This window comes from Bufo gargarizans, chromosome 1 (genome assembly GCF_014858855.1).
Source record: "Bufo gargarizans isolate SCDJY-AF-19 chromosome 1, ASM1485885v1, whole genome shotgun sequence".
Lineage (NCBI taxonomy): Eukaryota > Metazoa > Chordata > Amphibia > Anura > Bufonidae > Bufo > Bufo gargarizans.
In genome coordinates this window covers 672,415,706-672,436,628 of record NC_058080.1, presented here as the reverse complement: position 1 = coordinate 672,436,628, position 20,923 = coordinate 672,415,706, and the positions used below count along the sequence as shown (strand labels likewise).

General features: G+C 45.9%; 1 protein-coding gene across 1 annotated transcript in view; it reads left to right on the top strand.

Annotated features, from left to right (window-relative positions):
• SLC30A5 (solute carrier family 30 member 5) overlaps window positions 1–19,838 on the top strand; it is a 39,378-nt gene extending 19,540 nt beyond the window's left edge. Inside the window, exons 9-16 of the mRNA XM_044292224.1 lie at window positions 3,990–4,278; window positions 7,091–7,299; window positions 9,533–9,690; window positions 9,805–9,934; window positions 15,435–15,663; window positions 16,511–16,737; window positions 18,660–18,788; window positions 19,162–19,838. Coding sequence (XP_044148159.1) covers window positions 3,990–4,278; window positions 7,091–7,299; window positions 9,533–9,690; window positions 9,805–9,934; window positions 15,435–15,663; window positions 16,511–16,737; window positions 18,660–18,788; window positions 19,162–19,332 — 1,542 coding nt within the window. The 3' untranslated portion in view covers window positions 19,333–19,838. The remainder of the gene's footprint in view (window positions 1–3,989; window positions 4,279–7,090; window positions 7,300–9,532; window positions 9,691–9,804; window positions 9,935–15,434; window positions 15,664–16,510; window positions 16,738–18,659; window positions 18,789–19,161) is intronic.
• Window positions 19,839–20,923: the final 1,085 nt, after the last annotated feature.

Here is a 20,923-nt window from a genome sequence, read left to right as displayed (position 1 = left end):
CCACTGGGACCCCTAGCAATCCTGAGAACGGAAGGTCCCTGGGTCCCCTCTCTGAATGCAATGTTGTAGCACATGTCAGTCTGCTGCTCCATTCACTTCTATGGGACTGAAGGAGCACTGAGAATAAATGTGCATTGGCTTAATAAAACTTTAAAGAGGTATCCCGGTTATAGAAAGTTATCCCTCATCGACAGGATAGGGAATAACAATCAATGGGGGTCCTATCCTTATGGGAGCGTCGGAGATAACGGAATACAGCGCTCTGATGTCTCTGGCGCTCCCATCAAAATTAATGAAGCAGCGCCACTGTTCCCCTGCTTACCGCCGCGGTCCGGGGCGCTGTATTCAGCGGTGATCTGCTGCCGGTGTTTCCTTTCAGCCCTGGCCACAGCATGCTTGCTGCTTGTTTCCTGCAGCACTTCCTTAAGGGCTGGCGCGCGTCACTTCCTGTGCTTTATGGGTTAGGTCATGTGACCTTGCTGACCAATCCTAGTCCTCCTGTGCATATATAAGTGCCTCAGCCCCCTTCCCAGATGCCTCAGTGGCAAGGTTCCTGATATCCGCTGGCGTTCCTGACTCGTACTTGTATTCCTGGACTCTGCTACCCATTTGATCCCTGCCTGCTTGCCTTGACTCTCCTGTTGCTGATCCGGATTGCCTGACCTTTTGCCTGTCTGACTTCTCCTCTGCCTCATCCTTTGGTCCTGCATTGTTGCTCCTGGTAACGACACAGCCTGCTGACAACACCTGTACCTCTGGTACCTTTCTCAGGTACCTCCTGGTCTGCCTAGACCAGCTGCCTTGTGTGCCGATCCTCCTCAAGAGGTAGCGACCTGGTGTTCCCCACCATCAGGGGTACTGTGGCGTTCTCTTAGACAATGCCCTTAGTGGAGGTAGAACACGTGGCACAGTGGGTTCACACCCCCTAGTTCGTGACAGGTGCAAATTTCTGAACAGCCGCTCCATCCATTTTGGGGGGGACTTCACTGAGTACAGGGTTCACATCCTCGTGATCAGTGACAGTCCCAGCAGTAGGGGATAACTTTCTTTGACCAGAATACTCCTTTAAAGAGGACCTGTCTACTCTCCAAACGTGTCCATTGTAATAAATATTTTCTTATCTTTTGCTTGAGCTCTGTGTTATGGCATCCCTCTGTTATTCCACCTAGAAAGATATAAACAAATTGACAGCTAGATCACCAGTCCCCTTGTAAAATGGGGCCTGTTCTTACAGTCTGACACTGGCCATTCAGAGATGGCAGTGTCAAATGTTGTGGGACACCCCTAAACCACAGGAGGGATGCAAAAGGAACAGCATAAGAGTACTTCGAAAAAAAAAAAAAGATCCAGAATTGTTATTTCCTAGGGAATACACATGTGAGGGGAGCCGATAAAAATAAAATAAATATAAATATATATATATATATATATATAAGACACCGCAGCACATCCGTTGGTGAAAAATTGTGGACTTTTATTCACCCATGCAACGTTTCAGTCCGCTTACTGGGACCGGACAGGCTTGAGAAAGGTCCCAGTAAGCGGACTGAAACGCTGCATGGGTGAATAAAGGTCCACAATTTTTCACTAACGGATGTGCTGCGGTGTCTTCATTTTTTGTGGTCAGGTGTTTCCATTGCTGGCACCCGATTATTCACTACTAGGAGTGCTGCCCTGGACTTCTGTTATATTATTTATATATATATATATATATACGGAAAAACGAGCGGCACTCAGTAAGTGAACCTTTTATTCAACCAGGTGGTGCTGGGGTAAGAAGCCTATTCCCCTTGGGACGTGCACCCAAACCTTGTGTTTTTCTGAACCAGTGCCGCCATTTTTCGTGAAATAAATATATATATATATATATATATAATCTGAGTCATTGACTGTAATGATCCAGCTACCTGCCCATTCGCCATGATTGGGTGATGATTTTTAGTCGCATAAATCTGCTACATATCCATAAAGCAGGCACTGCATACAGGAAAGTGATTCACCCATGTGCCCACACAATGCTCCAGCTGAGGCCAGAACATTGATAAAGATGTGGATTTGGTTCCATGCAATGTCCCATTGACACCACAATACACAGCAGGAAGTGTTGGCATGAGGGCATAGAAGTATAAATGCAGGCCGTGGGTCTGTACCTCATAACACGTCATAGAGTTAAAGGGGTTGTATACGAATAGAAAAATATGGCTGCTTCTTTTTCCAAAAACAGCACCACTCCTATCCCAGTTGTGTGTTGTATCGCAGCTCAGCCCCATTCACTTCAGTGGAGCCAAGCTGCAATACTAGAAATGACCTAGTATAGATGTGGGGTTCTGTCCAACTCCTTTCACCACCACCTGCACACCAAAGTGATCTTCTTGCATATCCTTTTGACATGTTAGAACAGGGATTAGCAACTTTCGGCGCTCCAGCTGCTTTGAAACTACAACTCCCAGCATGCAAACATGCTCGGCTGCTCTTCTAACTCCCATAGAAGTGAATGAAGCATTCTGGGAGTTGTAGTTTCTGAAGTGCCGGAGGTTGTGTCATTCCTGATCTCTCTGACATCTTCTTCCTGAAAACAGTCAGCCCCTCGTACACAAAAGATCATCAGCCGATCCTGAGCACAATCGACAGGTTCAACTGGCTTTTATTGCATAGACCAGTTACTCTATAGACCTTAACAGCCCTCCTCTTCTGGATATTGGTGGTCATGATGGACCCCACCAGTGTGATCTTCTGAAAAGTAGTAATTTTTTGTTGGCTTTCCCCTTTAACCCCTTAAGGACCCATGACGTAGCTGTACGTCATGGGTCCGATCCCTAAACATGGTGCCCGATCGCGCGTGCAGCGGGTACCTTAGCCGCGAGGTCTCTGCTATTTTAAATGGCAAAAACCCGCGGCACATGTATGCGATCAGCCATAAGGCTGATCGCATACATCTTACCTTTCAGATGCCGTGGTCAAATGTGACCACGGCATCTGCGCATACCGGAAACGGAAGTTGCGCGCTTCCGGTCCGGTAACAGTGTTCCCTGGGTGAGCCGGCTTCCTAGTCAATTAGATGTTAATATCAATACAGGCCACTAGGTGGCAGCTTTGTATTGATATAGTGCAATTGAAGTCTTTAATGATTGCTATTTAGCCATCACTCAATACTATGGGCAATCAAATTGATTGGCAGTTATTGTCACCCAAGGTGACCTTAAAAAAAAGTTTTACAAATATAAAAAAAAAACAAAGTTCAAATCACCCCCCTTTCCTTCAAATAAAAATACTTAACCAATAAAAAAATAAACATCATGGGCATCGCCGCGTGCTTAAATGCCCATAATATTAAAATATAACAATATTAATGGCATACGGCATAAAAAGTGATCAAAAAGTCGCACACACTTAAAATTGGTATCACTGAAAATAACAGATTGTCCCGCAAAAAATGAGCCCTCACACAGCCCCGTACACATAGCTACAAAAAAGTTATAGGGGTCAGAAGCAATAAAAAAAGTTTCTCAAAGGTTAAAAAAAAAAAAAAATCTGTATTAAACCGCAAAAAAAATGATCCAAGTGTGTTATCGTTGGAATCGTACTGACCTGGAGAAAATAAAATAGAAACCTTTATCAGAATTGCGTTTTTTCCCAATTCTACCCCATTTGGAATGTTTTTCGCGCTCCCTACTACATGGTATGCAACCGTAAATGGTGCCATTAGAAAGCACAACCTGTCCAGCAAAAAATAAGCCCTCATAAGGGTATGTGAATAGAAAAACAAAAAAGTTAGCACTATGGGAAGGCGGGGCGTGAAAAACGAAAACGCAAAAATGGAATATCCCGGGGTCCTGAAAGGGTTAAAGGGCTCACTAAGGGGCTCAGGTTTATTCAGGTAGTTCCGTTTTAAACTACAAACTGTTCCTAAGTTCTAAGCCATTGCCCAATGTTCTCGATGTTGATCTCTTATGTGACTTAAGATTTTGTGTTTTTCTTGTCTGTTTTAGAGCAAAGTAGAGTCTTGGTGGTCTCTGGCAATGCCTTTCACCACTGTAATCTTCTCGGTGATGATTCTGGATTTCTACGTGGAGTCTGTTTGCACAGTTAAAATGGAAATGTCAAAATGTGCCCGCTATGGCTTCTTTGTCATTGTTCTGAGCGCGTTGCTTCTCGGGAATTTCTGGACTCATCCGATAACAGACCAACTCCGAGCTATGAATAAACCAGCACACCAGCCCAGTACTGAGCATGTGTTGTCCGGAGGGGTGGTGGTCAGCTCCATTTTCTTCCTTTTATGTAAGTATTGCTGTCTGGTTGCTATGAATGTGTACGGATGTGCTGAGTAAACCTTACATATTGATGACCTGTCCTCGGGGTGGGTATTCAGTATCTGATTGGTGGGGGTCCAACTACCATCACCTTCCAGTGATCAGAAGGGACTGGGATTCTCGGTAATCGGTGTGGCCTCTTCATGGTATGCCAAGCACAGGGCAGTAGGTTATATAGCAGCCATGCTTGGTATTGCAGCTCAGTCCATTCAGGCCTGGGAAGAGGCCGCAGCACATGGCCGAGTGCCGCAACCCCTTGAAACAGCTGAACAGCAGGGGTACCGGTTTTTGGACCCTCACAGGTCTGATTTTGATGACCTGTCCTAAGAATAGGGGTTGGGGAATCTATTACTAGCGTCACATGTGCTAGGCATTACTAAACCTTCAGCTCTGCTGGTTTAATAGTTCTAATTTATGCTTCCTGGCAGTGTGCACTGAAAATGGCCGCTGAAGGAGGGTCCCATCCATTAGCAGCCTGCCTCCATTCACATACACTGGGGATGGATGGGGGATGGGTCTGTCCCCTGTGTAAGGGAATGGAGGCCTCTGATAGACAGGACTCTTCATCAGCGGCCATTTTCAAAGCACAGCTCCATATTGGACAAACTTTTTGGTCCCGCTCCAAATGATCAAGGTATAAATCTTTATTCAAGCGGTTTAAAAATATTCCATACAGGAACACTTGTGTTACGCGTTTCAGACCATTATCAATAAAGGACCTTCCTCATGATAGGTGTCATGAGGAAGGACCTTTATTGATTATGGTCTGAAACGCGTAACACAAGTGTTCCTGTATGGAATATTTTTTAACCGCTTGAGTAAAGATTTATACCTTGATCATTTGGAGCGGGACCAAAAAGTTTGTTCAGAGGTTTAACTGATAGCGCATCCAGACGCTATGTCCGGGCTCAAGACAAGGATATACAGGTGAGCGCTGCCTACGTTTGCTTTGTTCACAGCTCCATATTATACCATCTGACATTAGTGCCGATGGTTTAGTAATGCCTGTTACTAGCTACATGTATGTGCGGTTCTCAGCACATGTACAGCTAGTAATAGATAGTGGCCACCCCCTTTAGGCTTGGTTCACACGCTGCCGATTTTCTGTTGTGGATTTTCATGCAGCGTTGTACAGTACCAGCAAAGGGAGTTTTTTAGCAATTCTCATTTTCTGCAGCAGAAATTGACCTAAGGTGCGAATTTTAAAGCGGCAGCATTTCAATTTATTTAATCACTGATTTCATCCTTTTCAATGTAAAGAATGAAATCTGAGTCTAATCATCAGCATTTCATCCTAAAAAAAAAAACACCATTTGGTGCAGCACAAAATCTGCAGCTAATCAGTCATTTGTGAACCCGTCCTTAAGGTGCCTGTAAACGGCATAGATTTCTATGCAAATATTCTGCATAAAAACAGCATGAAAAACACAATAAAAGTAGCACATAAATCCACACTATTTATTCAATTTTTTGGGCAATTTGTAGTGTGGATTTTTAACAACAACCTTTATTGATGTCTGTGGGGAAACCACATCGCATTCAAAATATGCACTGTGTGTGTGAGATCTGTGGATAGGGGATAACTTCAAAGAACCAGAATAGTCCTTTAATATACCAACTTCAAGATTATTTTCATAAAAGATCTTTTTAAGACCACTAGGTGGCACTGTGATCTGTTGTTTCAGCCCATAGCAGTGCTGTAAGTTGCTTGAATAAGGCTAGTTTCACACTAGCGGCAAGGAACTCCGGCAGGTGAACAGCCTGTCGTATCCGCACTGCCGTAGTGCGCATGTGCCCCCGGACTACTGCTCCGGCCTCATTGACTATAATGGGGAAGGGCCGGAGTTCCAGCAGCACGGCAAACATGCCGAGAGGCAGCCAGAATTAAACTACGGCCCGTCCCCATTTTAGTCAATAGGGCTGGAGCGGTAGTCCGGGGGCACGCATGCACTAGCGGCAGCACAGATCCAACAGGCTGTTCACCTGCCAGAACAGCCTGCCGGAGTTCCTTGCCGCTAGTGTAGGCCTTGAATTGTGGTATCTATAAGAATCTATAAAAAATTCTCACTTTAGCTGTTATTTTAGACATATAGAAGGACAACTATTGTAAGGTACCACCTTACAATAGTTTGAGAGCTCATGCATCTGGTCATATTATGGCTCCATACAACCTCCATGTTCTACAGAGTGATAGCACAACACCCACTTGTATGAGTCCTTACTGTACCTCTGATTTCATATGAGGCATATGAAGGTCCATACTGCATCCGACAGAAGGAAAAAGCCATGGCTTGCTCTGTGCCAACAGCTCTGGCACCTAAGGGATAGAGACGATCTGTATCATCTGCATACCGGGTAGTCGTATGGCCTCTGTGTGCCGTCATAGACAGTCCTAGAAACCTGAATACAGTCTTTGTGGGTCATTTACTAACCAGAAATACACCTATATTCTTTGACTTTTTCCCGCTCATGCCAGGTCTAAAAAAGTGAATGGGGACATCCCGTCCCGGTAGGCCTGTCTCATTTACCATTTTCTACGCCTGGTTTAGGCATAGAACATTGTCTAAATGTAAGACAGAAGTGGCAGTGGATCCCCCGAAGTTATGTAGAGGCGCCGGCGGATCCGCTGCCAGCTATAAGGGGATATTAAAACGCCGGTCTTAATAAATGACCACCTTTAGTTTTTTATCCCAGACACAACCAGCTGTTCAATATGATTTCAAATGTATATAATGTGTGTACTAGATGTGCTTAATGTGCTGTTTTGGACCATTTTGCAGCTGCAAACATCCTGGCCTCAGCCTCCAGGAAGGGACAGAAAGGCACCCTTGTAGGGTACTCCCCAGAAGGAACACCTCTCTATACCTTCATGGGGGACGCTCTGCACAGCACGTCCCCTTCCATGCCAAGGTTTATTAAGGATTCCCTGAAACAGATTCTTGAAGAGTACGACTCCAGGCAGATCTTCTATTTCTTGTGTCTAAATCTGGTATGTGATAGTCTGCTAAGCATTTCTTCTCTTGCACAAGCTTTAGGGTTGTCTTCATGGAGTCACAACAACCCATTAAGAGGACTACTCCCACTTGGTGTGTGTATCTATATGAGCAGTGGATGCATATGAGGTTCAACCTCTGTGTGCCTGCCTGTTGAGGAGACTGAGGTCCTTTGGAGTGCAGGGGACGCTCCCAAAGACCTCCTTTGTCTCAGTGGTGGCATCGGCCATATTCTATGGTGTTGGGGGAGCAGCTTATCTGTGGCTGAGAGACAGAGATTAGATAAGCTCATTAAGAAGGCCAGCTCTGTCCTAGGTTGTCCCCTTGATCCAGTGCAGGAGGTGGGTGACAGAAGAACTCTAGCTAAATTAACATCACTGTTAGACAATGTCTCCCACCCCATGCATGAAGCTGCTGTGGAGCTGGAGAGCTCCTTCAGTGACAGACTGCTGCATCCTAGGTGCACGAAGGAACGTGTTCGGAGGTTCAGAACCACCACTGTTCCCAGAAACCCAGTAGTGAATTTTTTAAGTAAATTCTGAGTTATGTTTTTCTTGTATTTTACTCTTTAATTTCTAATTACTCTTATTTTTGCTCCTGTTGTGTGATGTGATTGCTGCTGTTATGCCAAAATTTCCCCACTGAGGAACAATAAAGGGATTTTCTTCTTCTTTTTCTTCTTCTTAAAGGCTGGCCACATAGACCGTATGGTCAGGGGCATGCAAGCAAAGATGCAGCAAACTTATGGGGTCATTTATCAAACTGGTGTAAAGTAGAACTGGTTTAGTTGTCCATAGCGACCAATCTGATTCCATCTTTCATTTTACAAAGGAGCTGTTAAAAATGAAAGGTGCTATGGGTTATTAAAGAGGAACTTTCACTTGTATAAGCTATGTGAACTGAGTATGCTGCCATATAGAGCGGCGCCCGGGGATCTCACTGCACTTACTATTATCCCCGGGCGCCGCTCCGTTCTCCCGTTATAGGCTCCGGTACCTTTGCTTCTTAAGTTATAGTAGGCGGGTCTTCCCTTGTCCTGTGGGCGTCTCCTTCTCCTAGGCTGCAGCGCTGGCCAATCTCAGCGCACAGCTCACAGCCTGGGAGAAAAAAACCTCCCAGGCTGTGAGCTGTGCGCTGCGATTGGCCAGCGCTGCAGCCTAGGAGAAGGAGACGCCCACAGGACAAGGGAAGACCCGCCTACTATAACTTAAGAAGCAAAGGTACCGGAGCCTATAACGGGAGAACGGAGCGGCGCCCGGGGATAATAGTAAGTGCAGTGAGATCCCCGGGCGCCGCTCTATATGGCAGCATACTCAGTTCACATAGCTTATACAAGTGAAAGGTCCTCTTTAAGCCAGTTCTATGTTAAACCAGTTTGATAAATGACCCAAATAGTGTAGAGGATAAGACCTGACTGGGACAAGCCTCTGCTGCTTTTGGGCTTCTAAAAATAAGAGCTGGATTTAGGTTGCAGTGGACAACTGCTCCTTTGTACCTGTTCTGATAAATCCCCCATTGCCAGTACATACAGATGCGGTCTCCTTTTGCAGCCTTTAGCCAGTGCTTGCCATCAGGCTATGATTACTGGACATTACCACTGTGGTTTTACAATCTTCTGCGTTTTACTTTACAAGATAATATTTAGAAGCCATTGTTAGTATTGCAGCCATGCCCACCTCTGCCACATACTCCTAGACCGGCACGGTCTTGCTTACCCTCCTCATGGCCCATTGACTCTCCTCTACCTCACCCACAGTGAGCCTGACGACTGGTATCTTATGCTGCTCTAGCCTGCACTTCCATCTTCAGCCTGGTGTCTCTGCCCATAGGGTGTGCACACGTGTTTCCTGACAAACTCTGCCTGTTACCTGACTACGAGTATTGCTTGTTCCACCAAGTACTTAACACTGGTGCCTCTGACAGCGACCAACAATACCAGGACTACTCCAAGAGATAGCAGCTTGGTGACTCTCCTGCAGCGAAGTCCAGATTCCTGTATACAGGTTAAAGGGTAAAACCCCAGGGGACTGCCAGGATAACGCCCTTACAACTAGCTCAAAGTCAAATTGGTTGGTTAGCACAGTGGGTTCACAACCACTGCTGTAAAAGCCATAAAGATGCACAGCTTGTGTACAGGCAATGGGAAACCCCAGTTTATAGTAAGAACATGTTATGAATTATATTTTGTAGTTTCCTGTTGGATTTCAGACTATCTCATTCTGATTTTAGGCATTCACATTTGTGGAGCTTTTCTATGGAGTGTGGACTAATAGCCTAGGACTGCTTTCTGATGGTTTCCACATGCTGTTTGACTGCTCTGCTCTTGTCATGGGACTTATCGCTGCATTAATGACCCGATGGAAAGCAACACGGATGTTCTCTTATGGGTAAAAACATCAATGTCTCCATATAGATCTTACGTGGCTTATAGCTGCACTATATACTGTTTATCGGTATCCGTGTATTATACAGGATACCTGACATTTTGATTATGGTTTTAGGTACGGCCGAGTGGAAATACTGTCTGGGTTTATTAATGGCCTCTTCCTAATGGTGATCGCATTCTTTGTGTTTATGGAGGCGGTGGGCAGAATCTTTGATCCCCCTGATATCAATACAGATATGCTAACTGTAAGTATGCAAGCGTTTGCCTTTTACCGTGTCATTAGTGGTGTTTTAAAATATATTTGTCCAAACCTGTGGCAGATATTTTATTCTGGAGCCATCTCAAATGTGCATAATTTCATCTTCACTTGGTCAGATTTACAGCTACAGATTTAAATGATTATTCTTATTTATTTGAAAATGCCATGGCACAGAAGATATAAGAGGGGGCATACATACTTGTAACAGAGGATCAATTCTAACGTAAAACTTTGTGGCACTCTGCCAATAAATGCTCGGAGTTCCCACCCCCTATATAACAATAAAGAGAACTTGAGCAGTTATGATGCGGAAGGGTGAACTTTTATTGAAGTGCGGCCTTTACAAACAGTGACGTTTCGGCCTGATGTGGCCTTTATCAAACTGCTGCCGCTTAGAGAAGATGGGAAAGTGTAGGAAATAGCTGCTCTAAGAGAATCTGGGTAGCGTGCAGTTGCGCATTTACCTACTCGTGCAACTGCCCGCTACCCAGATTCTCTACATTTTCCCATCTCCTCTAAGCGGCAGCAGTTTGATAAAGGCCACATCAGGCCGAAACGTCAGTTTGTAAAGGCCGCACTTCAATAAAAGTTCACCCTTCCGCAGCATAACTGCTCGAGTTCTCTTTATTGTCTTGGTAACAGAGGGGAGAGAACCCTGCCCACAAAGCTTACAATCTACAATAGAAAAGGGGAAGGAGACAGTAGGTGAGGGTAAAAGCTGCTAATTCAGCCAATAATGTATAGCTTCCAACGTATATATCCATCCTTTGTGAGTCAGCCGTCACATTGGACGAACATCAGCGAACTTTTCCCCAGCAGCTGATGTGGAGGGAAAGAAGAATCAGGAATGTTGAGTTTCAGTGATGCCATCGCTCGTCCCCAAGCTGTATAGTGGTTTGCCGGTGGCACATCGTTATTAGACCCCACGATCTGCGGCCTGAAAACGATAATTTTTTTACATGTGAAAAGATTTGGATTGTCCGATGATTTAGCGTTTTGCTCGGTAATCGGGCAATCTGCAGCAGTATTACACTGCCATATGATTGCTAACAAGTGTTCATTCGAACACTCTGTAGCGATTATCTGCCTAACAATCGGTCAGTGTAAAACAGGCAACAGAGACACTATTCAACAGGGGCAGACATAGACATCGGAGTAGGGCTGCAGTAAACGATTATTTTAGAAATCGAGTATTCTGCCGATTATTTTTTACGATTAATCGAGTACTCTAATAAGAAAAAAAGGAATTAATAGACAATTTTCCTTTATAAAAACTCATCAGACCCCCTGACATCAGTCCCCAACACCCTCAATCCCCCCCCCCCCCCGTGCCATCAGCTCCACTATCCCCGAGCCATCAGTCCCCAACACCCTTCACCCCCCCCCCCATCAGTCCCCAACACCCTTCGTTCCCCCTGTGCGATTAGCTCAAGTGCATCAGTTCCCCCAGTACCATCAGCTCCACTATCCCCCATGCCATCAGCACTACCCCCCTTAGTGCCATCAGCTCTACCCCCCCAGGGCTCCAGATGGCAATCAAAACGGTCGCCAATGCGCCTTAAAATTAGCAGATGGCGACAAGACTTTTTAGTCTTGTCGCCATTTGCGACTGTACCACCGCGCTCCTGCGCAGCCTAAGTTCTCTTCAGTAGCACAGTGGAGAAGGAAGGAGTCCCTCCCTCTCCACTGTGACGCGGCCGGCACTACCACCAATGGGGAGATAGCAGGGAGGAGGAGGGGAGGAGCTGTCGCCACTGCGCCACCAATGAATGTAAAACATAAGTATAGGCAGTGGTATCACAGACCCGGCACCCGGCCTCAATAACGGGGCATGCGATACGCGGCAATTAACCCCTCAGGTGCCACATCTGAGGGCTTAATTGCCACAGATCGCATGCCCTGTTATTGAGGCCGGGTCTGTGATACCGCTGCAGACAATTGTATAAAGGAGTTAAAGAGGACCTTTCATGGGTCCAAAGAATATGAACTTAGTAGTAGGCTGCATAGAGCGACGCCCAGGGATCTAAGTGCACTTACTATTATTCCTGGGCGCCGCTCTGTTCACCCGCTGTGGCCCCCGGTATTTTCAACATTCAGAGCAAGGAGGAGGAGACGTCAGTGTCTCTCAGTCTCCATGACAGCAGCGCTGTCCAATCAGAGCTCAGAGTGAGGGAGTTTTTTTTTTCTCCCTGGCTCTGAGCTCTGCGCTGTGATTGGACAGCGCTGCTGTCATGGAGACGGAGAGACACTGGCGTCTCCTCCTCCTTGCTCTGAATGTTGAAAATACCGGGGGCCACAGCGGACGAACGGAGCGGCGCCCAGCAATAATAGTAAGTGCACTTAGATCCCTGGGCGCCGCTCTATGCAGCCTGCTACTAAGTTCATATTCTTTGGACCCACGAAAGGTCCTCTTTAATTACATTAATTGCTGATGCAGTGCTCCCTCCCAAAGCCTCACCCCCCCCCCCCCCATTATCACTGGCCATAAGTCGTCCCCCCCCCCCATTGTTATATGGTGGCCACAGATTACACTGCTGGGGCTCAGATCATTACCATGGCAGCCAGGATGCTACGGAATCCCTGGCTGCCATGTTCAGCTCCCTGCTGCTGTGTGTACTATGCACAGGGCAGCAGGGAGAGTGTGAGGTCCTATTCACCCTGATAGATCTCTATCAGGGTGAATAGCGCAAGGGATGAGAAGATCCAGGTTCTAGTCCCTAAGGGAAGAAATGGTTATTAAATAAAAAGTAAAAAAAAAACACCAAAATACTAAAAGTTTAAATGGCCCCCTTCCCAGTTTTACATATAAAATTTACAAACAATAAAAAATAAACATATTACATATCGCCACGTCCCAAAAAGTGTGAGCTATTTAAAATCTAAAAAAATATTTCCGCTCGGTGAAGGCCGTAACAGAAAAAAAAAACTCTAAACCACGCAAATCGCCATTTTTGTGGATGTGAGAGGTATGTGCTGCTGTTTTCTCCTATATGTAGTGCTGGCTCACTACTGTGACCTGCGTTAGTTTAGGAGCCAATGGCTCCTGGTCATTTTCTTTTGTCTGGAGCACTGCCCCCTCAGTGCCATCAGCTCTACCCCCGTGCCCCTCCTAGGTGTCATGAGCTCCCCCCCCCCAAGTGCCTTCAGCTTATTTTTTTGTATCCTTGGCCAGCGGCTAATCTCTGATCTCCAGCTTCTTCTATACATTTGTCCTGTAAGATTTCCATGGGCGTATCTCCTCCGCTTTGGTCTAGACTGATGTCTTGCAGTAATGTATTGCTGATTTTAACCCTTTATATTTTTAAAGCTGGCCATGACATTAGATGTATGTCGGTTGACCATCTAATGTGTGTGGGATCTCCCGCGACATCAGGGAGAGATTGGTCGGCGTGTTGGATTTCACTTGTACAACCCTTTTTATTCTTGGAGATCAGCCGCCTGCCAGAGGGGTCTGGTACCAGATTATTCCCTTCTCCCATTCACATGCATGGCTGAGCATCTATGTGTATGGGGGGATCGGGAGGGTGTTCACCTGGAAGTTATCTCCTATATCTGGCCAGCTTTATAGTTAGGATTTGTGGACAAACTTGAATCATTGAGCAGGATGGCACTGTATTCCTTCAGGTGCTGCATGCCCGTAGAATTGAGACATTTTGTGGCACCCATCCTATAAGTGCCATCAGCTTTCCCCCAGTGCCAGTACATACCTTTTCTGTAGGGACGCCGCTCCACAGCTCCTCCGTGTTTTTCTCTGGTCACATGACACAAACGAATCCTCGAAGCAAAGAATTTGCAGCGAGGATTTTTTTGTGTCACATTATTCGATTCAATCGAGTAATCGTTTCAGCCCTACATCAGAGGACACCCTGCTAGACAAGTTTACTGACCCCTTGCTCATTTAGATGACCCCCTTATGTCTCTAACAATCCACCAGTAATTGTGAGACCATGAAATATATTGTATAGTTCCTTACATGCACCTAATAGACAGTAGGAACCTTTTTTTTTTTTGTGCCAAAGGCAGAAGTGGATTAAAGTTAAATTATAAAGGAAGGATTTGCACGTCTCCTTCTTACTGGATCCGCTTCTAACTTTGGCTCAAAACTGGAGTGTTTTTATTTTGTTTTTGTTTTTTAAGGCTACTTTCACACTTGCGTTTGGGGTTCCGCTTGTGAGTTCAGTTTGAGGGCTCTCACAAGCGGCCCCGAACGGATCCATACATCCCCATTGCATTCTGAGTGGATAAAGGATCCGTTCAGAATGCATCAGTTTGTCTCCGTTCCGCCTCCATTCCGCTCAGGAGGCGGACACCTAAACGCTGCTGCTGGGTTTTGGTGTCCGCCTGGCCGTGCGGAGGCAAACGGATCCGTCCAGACTTACAATGTAAGTCAATGGGGACGGATCCGTTTGACGTTGACACAATATGGTGCAATTTCAAACAGATCCGTCCCCCATTGACTTTCAATGCAAAGTCTGGACGGATCCGTCTGACTAACAATTAGACTTAGATTTTTTTCAGAAATATAATGCAGACGGATCCGTTCTGAACGGATACCATAGTTTGCATTATAGGTGCGGATCCGTCTGTGCAGATACCAGACGGATCCGCACCAAACGCAAGTGTGAAAGTAGCCTAAAAAGGTGGTGCGTGAGACCACCCTCAAAGATCATGCTGAGTGCGACAACCTCTCTCTTGCAGCAGTTGTATGTATAGTTTTTTGAGAAATTCACCCTTTTCTATTGATATGTTGAAGGGGTGCTCAGAGCACCATGGGTGATGGTCCTAGCCCCTCGGAGCACTGATTCACTTCTCACTCCTGACTGACTGACAGGGCCTGGCATGTTCTCTGTTCCAATGCCTGGCCCTGACAGCATTATGTCACTTTTTTTCTTGCCGCTTTATGTCACTATGATTCTGTAGAAGTAAGGTCAAGCAGGGGCACATAGCATTATAAATCAGTATAATGCTATGCGCTCCTGTAAGTCCAGAACGGAGGATCACGCTCACACATGGAGAGTGATTCCCGTAATGGAATCACTCGTGTGAAAGAACCCTTATAGAGATGATAGAAGCAGTATGCCTACCTGATCAGCCGCTACATTCATTTCAGCTGACTTTAAGTGGTACGCATTACTCATAGCATAGTACGTGATTAGTGGAGGCTCTAGCAGTAGGACCCAACAATCGAAAAGTTATCCCCTATCCTGTGGAATACAGGAATACCTCTTTAAGGTGACTGTGGGCTTCTTGCCCTTCTGGGCTCCTGTGAAGCTGGTTGCACATTTGGTATATCCAACCTTACTCTCCATCTACAATAAAGAAAGAACTTGGACATTCATTTCACTATCTATGTATAAGATACAAAATACAAAAAAGATATAAAATAGCACGCACAGCACAAGGGCAGAGGTGTTATTTGTTTCTAAGAGACAAACCATTTAAATAAGTTCATATCGGTTCATATTGTCTTTTCTCTGTCACCACAGCCAGTGTCAGTCGGGGGCCTGCTTGTCAATCTGGTTGGTATCTGTGCCTTTAGTCATGCCCACTCCCATGGTGGTTCCCGAGGAGGAGGGTGCGCTTCTCACGAACATGGCCACTCGCACCATGGACATGGCCACAGTCATGGTCATTCACATGGTGATCATGGACATGCTCACAACCATGGTCATTCTCATGGATCAAGTGGTGGAGGAATGAATGCAAACATGCGTGGTGAGTACAGCTTTAATGGGTTTTGTATGCTAGCTTATTTTACCCCTTTAATATAGTGAAAGCTGTTGTGGTGTATTGTTAGGATATTTAGTGGGGAAAATTGGCTTCTACCTCACAGGGTTTTTATTTGCCTTCCTCTGGATCAACCTGCAGGATAAGAGGCTGAACTGGATGGACAGATGTCTTTTTTTTTCAGCCTTATAATCTATGTTACCAGTGTCAGATAGGTGCTCTCCCAACAGGCACCCCAAAGTGAATGAGAGCGCACCCCTCATGCACATTCACCTCTATGGGACTGGTGGAAATAGCTGAGCCAGCGCTCTTCTATTTTTGGAATTCCCATAAAAGTGAACAGAGACTGCATTGGTTGGTCTACAACTACAATAATACTGTATTGTGTTGTCTAAATGTTCAATGCGAAAGAAACTTGCAGCAGCTAAAGTGGAAGTAGTAAGTAGGTACAACTTTCCAAACAGCTGCTGCTACATAACTTTCTTGCATAGTACATAGTGAGACACTAACTTTCTGCAATAAAGCTGTGAGAATACACTGCAAAAAAAAAGTGAACAGAGACTGGACGTGCTTGTGCGGTGGAATCCTTCACTTCGGGGGGGCCTGTTCTGGAGATAGGTGCATGTTCCACCTCTGGGACTTGCTTTTATCTGACATGGGTGGCATATTCTAGTGATATGCTACCAATATATGAGATGAGACAACCCCTTTAATTTAGACCTATTACCTGCTCCAATCAGAGGCTGAACCTTTATTTTCCACCATATATTTTGCATTGCATTTTTAGAGTAGTCCTCCTAGCAAACGTTAAGTGACCGCTCCTGCTCCTTTCCAGGTGTGTTTCTCCATGTGCTGGCAGACACTCTTGGCAGCGTGGGTGTCATAGTATCTACCATCCTGATTCGGCAGTTTGGCTGGCTGATAGCAGATCCTCTGTGCTCCTTGTTCATTTCTGTTCTAATATTTGGAAGCGTCCTCCCTCTCCTGAAAGATGCTTGCGAGGTGATCCTCCTCAGAATCCCTCCTGAAATTGAGAAGGGGATAAACGTGGCTCTTGAAAAGGTGAATTTGCTCATTTACTTTTCAGCTGATTTTTTTGCATTATTCATTTACCATGTGTAAGGGGTGTTAAATATATCGACTATGTTTGGGGTACAGTTCTGGTCAGAAATGACTACGGCACAGCTGTGAATCTGCCTAGAGCAGGCTGGCCTGTAAAAACGGAGTGGCAGTGCAAGGAGGAAGGCCACCCTGACGCCTATGACGGTTCTGAATCCTTTACAAGCTAGCTTTGCTGGAATGGCAGACCAGAGGTGCAGATGTGACCTTCTATATCACAAGATGTGAACAATGATTTTCCAATATTGTCACATGATGTCTACGCTATGTGCGGCCACCCAGTCCTTGTAATGTGAATTGCAGCCTCTAGTAATCACCACACTTCACACTCACAGGAGACATTGCAGACAGTAGGTGGTTTTAACCCCTTACCACCCTGCAGTATACATTTATTGCGTTGGCGGGTGGTTGTCTCGTCCCCGCTGATTAGAGTCCCCTGTTGATCGGAAGTGTCACGTCCTGCCCGTGGTCATGTGTACCACTGGAGCTTTTCACTGGCCTTAGAGGTGACGTTTTCCCAAATAGTACAGGTCTGCAGAGGCTCAGTGGTCACATCATTGATTGTGTATGTGCTGCTGGTCTGATGTCCTGTGGTCGATGAGACCAAGATAAACTTATTTGGTTCAGATGGTGTCAAGCGTGGGTGGCGGCAACCAGGTGAGGAGTACAAAGACAAGTGTGTCTTGCCTACAGTCAAGCATGGTGGTGGGAGCATCATGGTTTGGGGCTCCATGAGTGCTGCTGGCTGTGGGAGCTACAGTTCATTGAGGGAACCATGAATGCCAACATGCACTGTGACATACTGAAGCAGAGTATGATTCCCCACCCTCCAGAAACTGGGCTGCAGGGCAGTATTCCAACATGATATCGACCCCAAGAAGACCACTGCCTTGCTAAAGAAACTGAGGATAAAGGTGCTGGACTGGCCAAGCATGTCTCCAGACCCAAACCCTATTGAGCATCTGTGGGGCATCCTCAAACAGAAAGTGGAGGAGCGTAAGGTCTCTAAGATCCACCAGCTCCATGGTGTCGCCATGGAGGAGTGGAAGAGGATTCCAGTGGCAACCTGTGAAGCTGTAGTGAACTCCATGCCCAAGAGAGTTAAGGCAGTGCTGGAAAATAATGGTGACCACACAAAATATTGACACTTTGGGCACAATTTGTCCATTTTCACTTAGTGTTGTACTCACTTTTGTCAGCGGTTTAGACTTTAATGACTGTGTGTTGAGTTATTACACTGACTACTTTAGGCTATTTTCACACTCGCGTTTGGTGCGGATCCGTCATGGACGGATCCGTTCAGATAATACAACCGTCTGCATCAGTTCAGAACGGATCTGTTTGTATTATCTGTACCATTGCCAAGACGGATCCGTCTTAAACACCATTGAAAGTCAATGGAGGACGGATCCGTTTTCTATTGTGCCAGATTGTGTCATAGAAAACTGATCCGTCCCCATTGACTTACTTTGTGTGCCAGGACGGATCCGTTTGGCTCAGTTTCGTCAGACGGACAACAAAGCGCTGCAGGCAGCGTTTTGGTGTCCGCCTCCAAAGCGGAATGGTGACTGAACGGAGGCAAACTGATGCATTCTGAGCAGATCCTTTTCCATTCAGAATGCATTAGGGCAAAACTGATCCGTTCTGGACCGCTGGTGAGAGCCCTGAACGGATCTCACAAACAGCCAAAACGCCAGTGTGAAAGTAGCCTTATATTGTATCAAAGTGTCAGATCGTCAGTGTTGTCCCATGAAAAAATATAATAACATATTTACAAAAATGTGAGGGGTGTACTCACTTTTGTGAGATACTGTATATTTTGATTTGCATAAGTCCACTGAAATGGTCTTCTTCTCTTTTTACAGATTTCAAACATCGATGGTCTGATATCTTATCGTGATCCACATTTTTGGCGTCACTCTGCCTCCATTGTTGCAGGAACTATACACGTGCAAGTAATGTCAGATGTTGTGGAACAACGGATCATTCAACAGGTAATACAGAGATTTAAAGGAGTTTTCTATTTGGGATATCAGATCATATGGGGTCTGCTATCCCACATCCCCACGGTCAACTGTTCAGGGTTAGCTCCGTCTGTACACCGTCAAAGCAATGCTGCAGTAACCAGCTCTGCCCAGTGGATGGAGCTGTGTACACGCACTGGAGCTGCTCCTACAAAGCTGATCAGCAGGGGGGCAGGGTGTCAGAGGGCCTATCCTGAGGATAGAATAACTATATAAAAATCATGAAAAAAATCCTTTAAGATTTCAGGATTTAGAAGAATGTTTACTTATAATAGAGGGGGGGGGGGGGAGTACTAAATTAAATGCTATAGTGCTGGTGACCCATGTCAATATTTTCCAATAGGTAACTTCGGTTCTGAAAGACGTTGGAGTCAACAACCTCACGATTCAGGTGGAGAAGGAAGCCTATTTCCAGCACATGTCTGGCCTTAGCACAGGCTTTCAAGACGTCCTGGTCATGACCCAGCAGATGGACACCATCAAGTATTATAAGGATGGGACATACATCATGTGACCGCAGCCCGCACACCCAGTATTCTTATTGTGTATGTCCAGGGAAACCAGAGACTTGAACCCAAATGTACAGAAATCATATGTTGTATAGACTTGGATTTTATACATCAATCTTTTCTTGTCTTTATGTAGAGTAAATCAGGATGTTTTTATACAATGTTATAAAGCAGAATTTATCATTTAGTTCTTTATTTCGGAAAAAGGGTGTTTTAACAGGGAGAGGGTTTGCTGGATTTTGGGCATACCATGTATAGATTGCAAGGGGTCACCACGGTAAAGCAGACCACCAGGCTGCCATTTCTACCATTTTGTGCTATTATTAATCCATTCAGACAATAGGTCATCAGTATCAGATTGGTGAAGAAAGGAGCTTTCCATGTACAGTTAAGGCTTCTTTCACACTAGCGTTCAGAGCGGATCCGTCTGAGACGGATCCGCTCATATAATGCAGACGGTGGATCCGTTCAGAATGGATCCGTCTGCATTATATTGTAAAAAAAATTCTAAGTGTGAAAGTAGCCTGAGCGGATCCGTCCAGACTTTTACATTGAAAGTCAATGGGGGACGGATCCTTTTGAAGATTGAGCCATAGTGTGTCACTTACATTGTAAGTCTGGACGGATCCGCACGGCCAGGCGGACACCCGAACGCTGCAAGCAGCGTTCAAGTGTCCACCTGCTGAGCGGAGCGGAGGCTGAACGCTGCCAGACTGATGCATTCTGAGCGGATCCGCGTCCACTCAGAATGCATTAGTGCTGGACGGATGCGTTCGGGGCCGCTTGTGAGCCCCTTCAAACGGAACTCACAAGCGGACACCCGAACGCTAGTGTGAAAGTAGCCTAAAGAAGTTATCCAGGAAAATATATTTATGATTTATCCTCTAGATAGGCCATCGGTATCAGTGCGACACCCGGGACCCCCGCCGATCAGCTGTTAGAAGAGGTCTTGAGCTCCACAGCCTCTTCCTAGGCCATTGACATCACTGTACATCTGTCACGTGGCCTAATTGCAGCTCAGCCCTATTCAAGTCAATTGGGCTGACCTGCAATTCCAGGCACTGCCACTATACAATGTATGGTGCTGTGCCTGGAAAGCTGCCAGGAGACGGCATCACTCACCAGAGCTCCGGTGAGCACAGCGGCTCCCTGAAACAACTGATCCTCGGGGGTGCCAGGACTCGGACCCCTGACGATGTGATCATGATAGCCTATCCTGAGGATAGGTCATCTTTATCAATTCCTGGATAATCCCTTTAAAGTGCTATTCCCATCTCAGATGGTCAGCTGTTTTGGGGAAGGTTATAGCGCTGTTAAAGGGGAATTCACATCTCAGACAATTTTGGGGGGGGGGGGGGTTCGCTAATATATGCGCCCATTGTCTGACAGGCACACCTATCTTGTAAACTCGAGTCGGCAAAGTGAAGGACGGCATTTCTATGGGGCCCCAAAAATAGCGGAGCTCTGGCTCGGTTATTTCCCTCGCCATCATGGAAGTGGTGGCCGCACAAGCCCAACGCGCTCCCATTTATTTCTATGGGGCCAACGGAAATAGCCGAGCCAGCGGCTATTTTCTACGCCCCCATAGAAATGAAT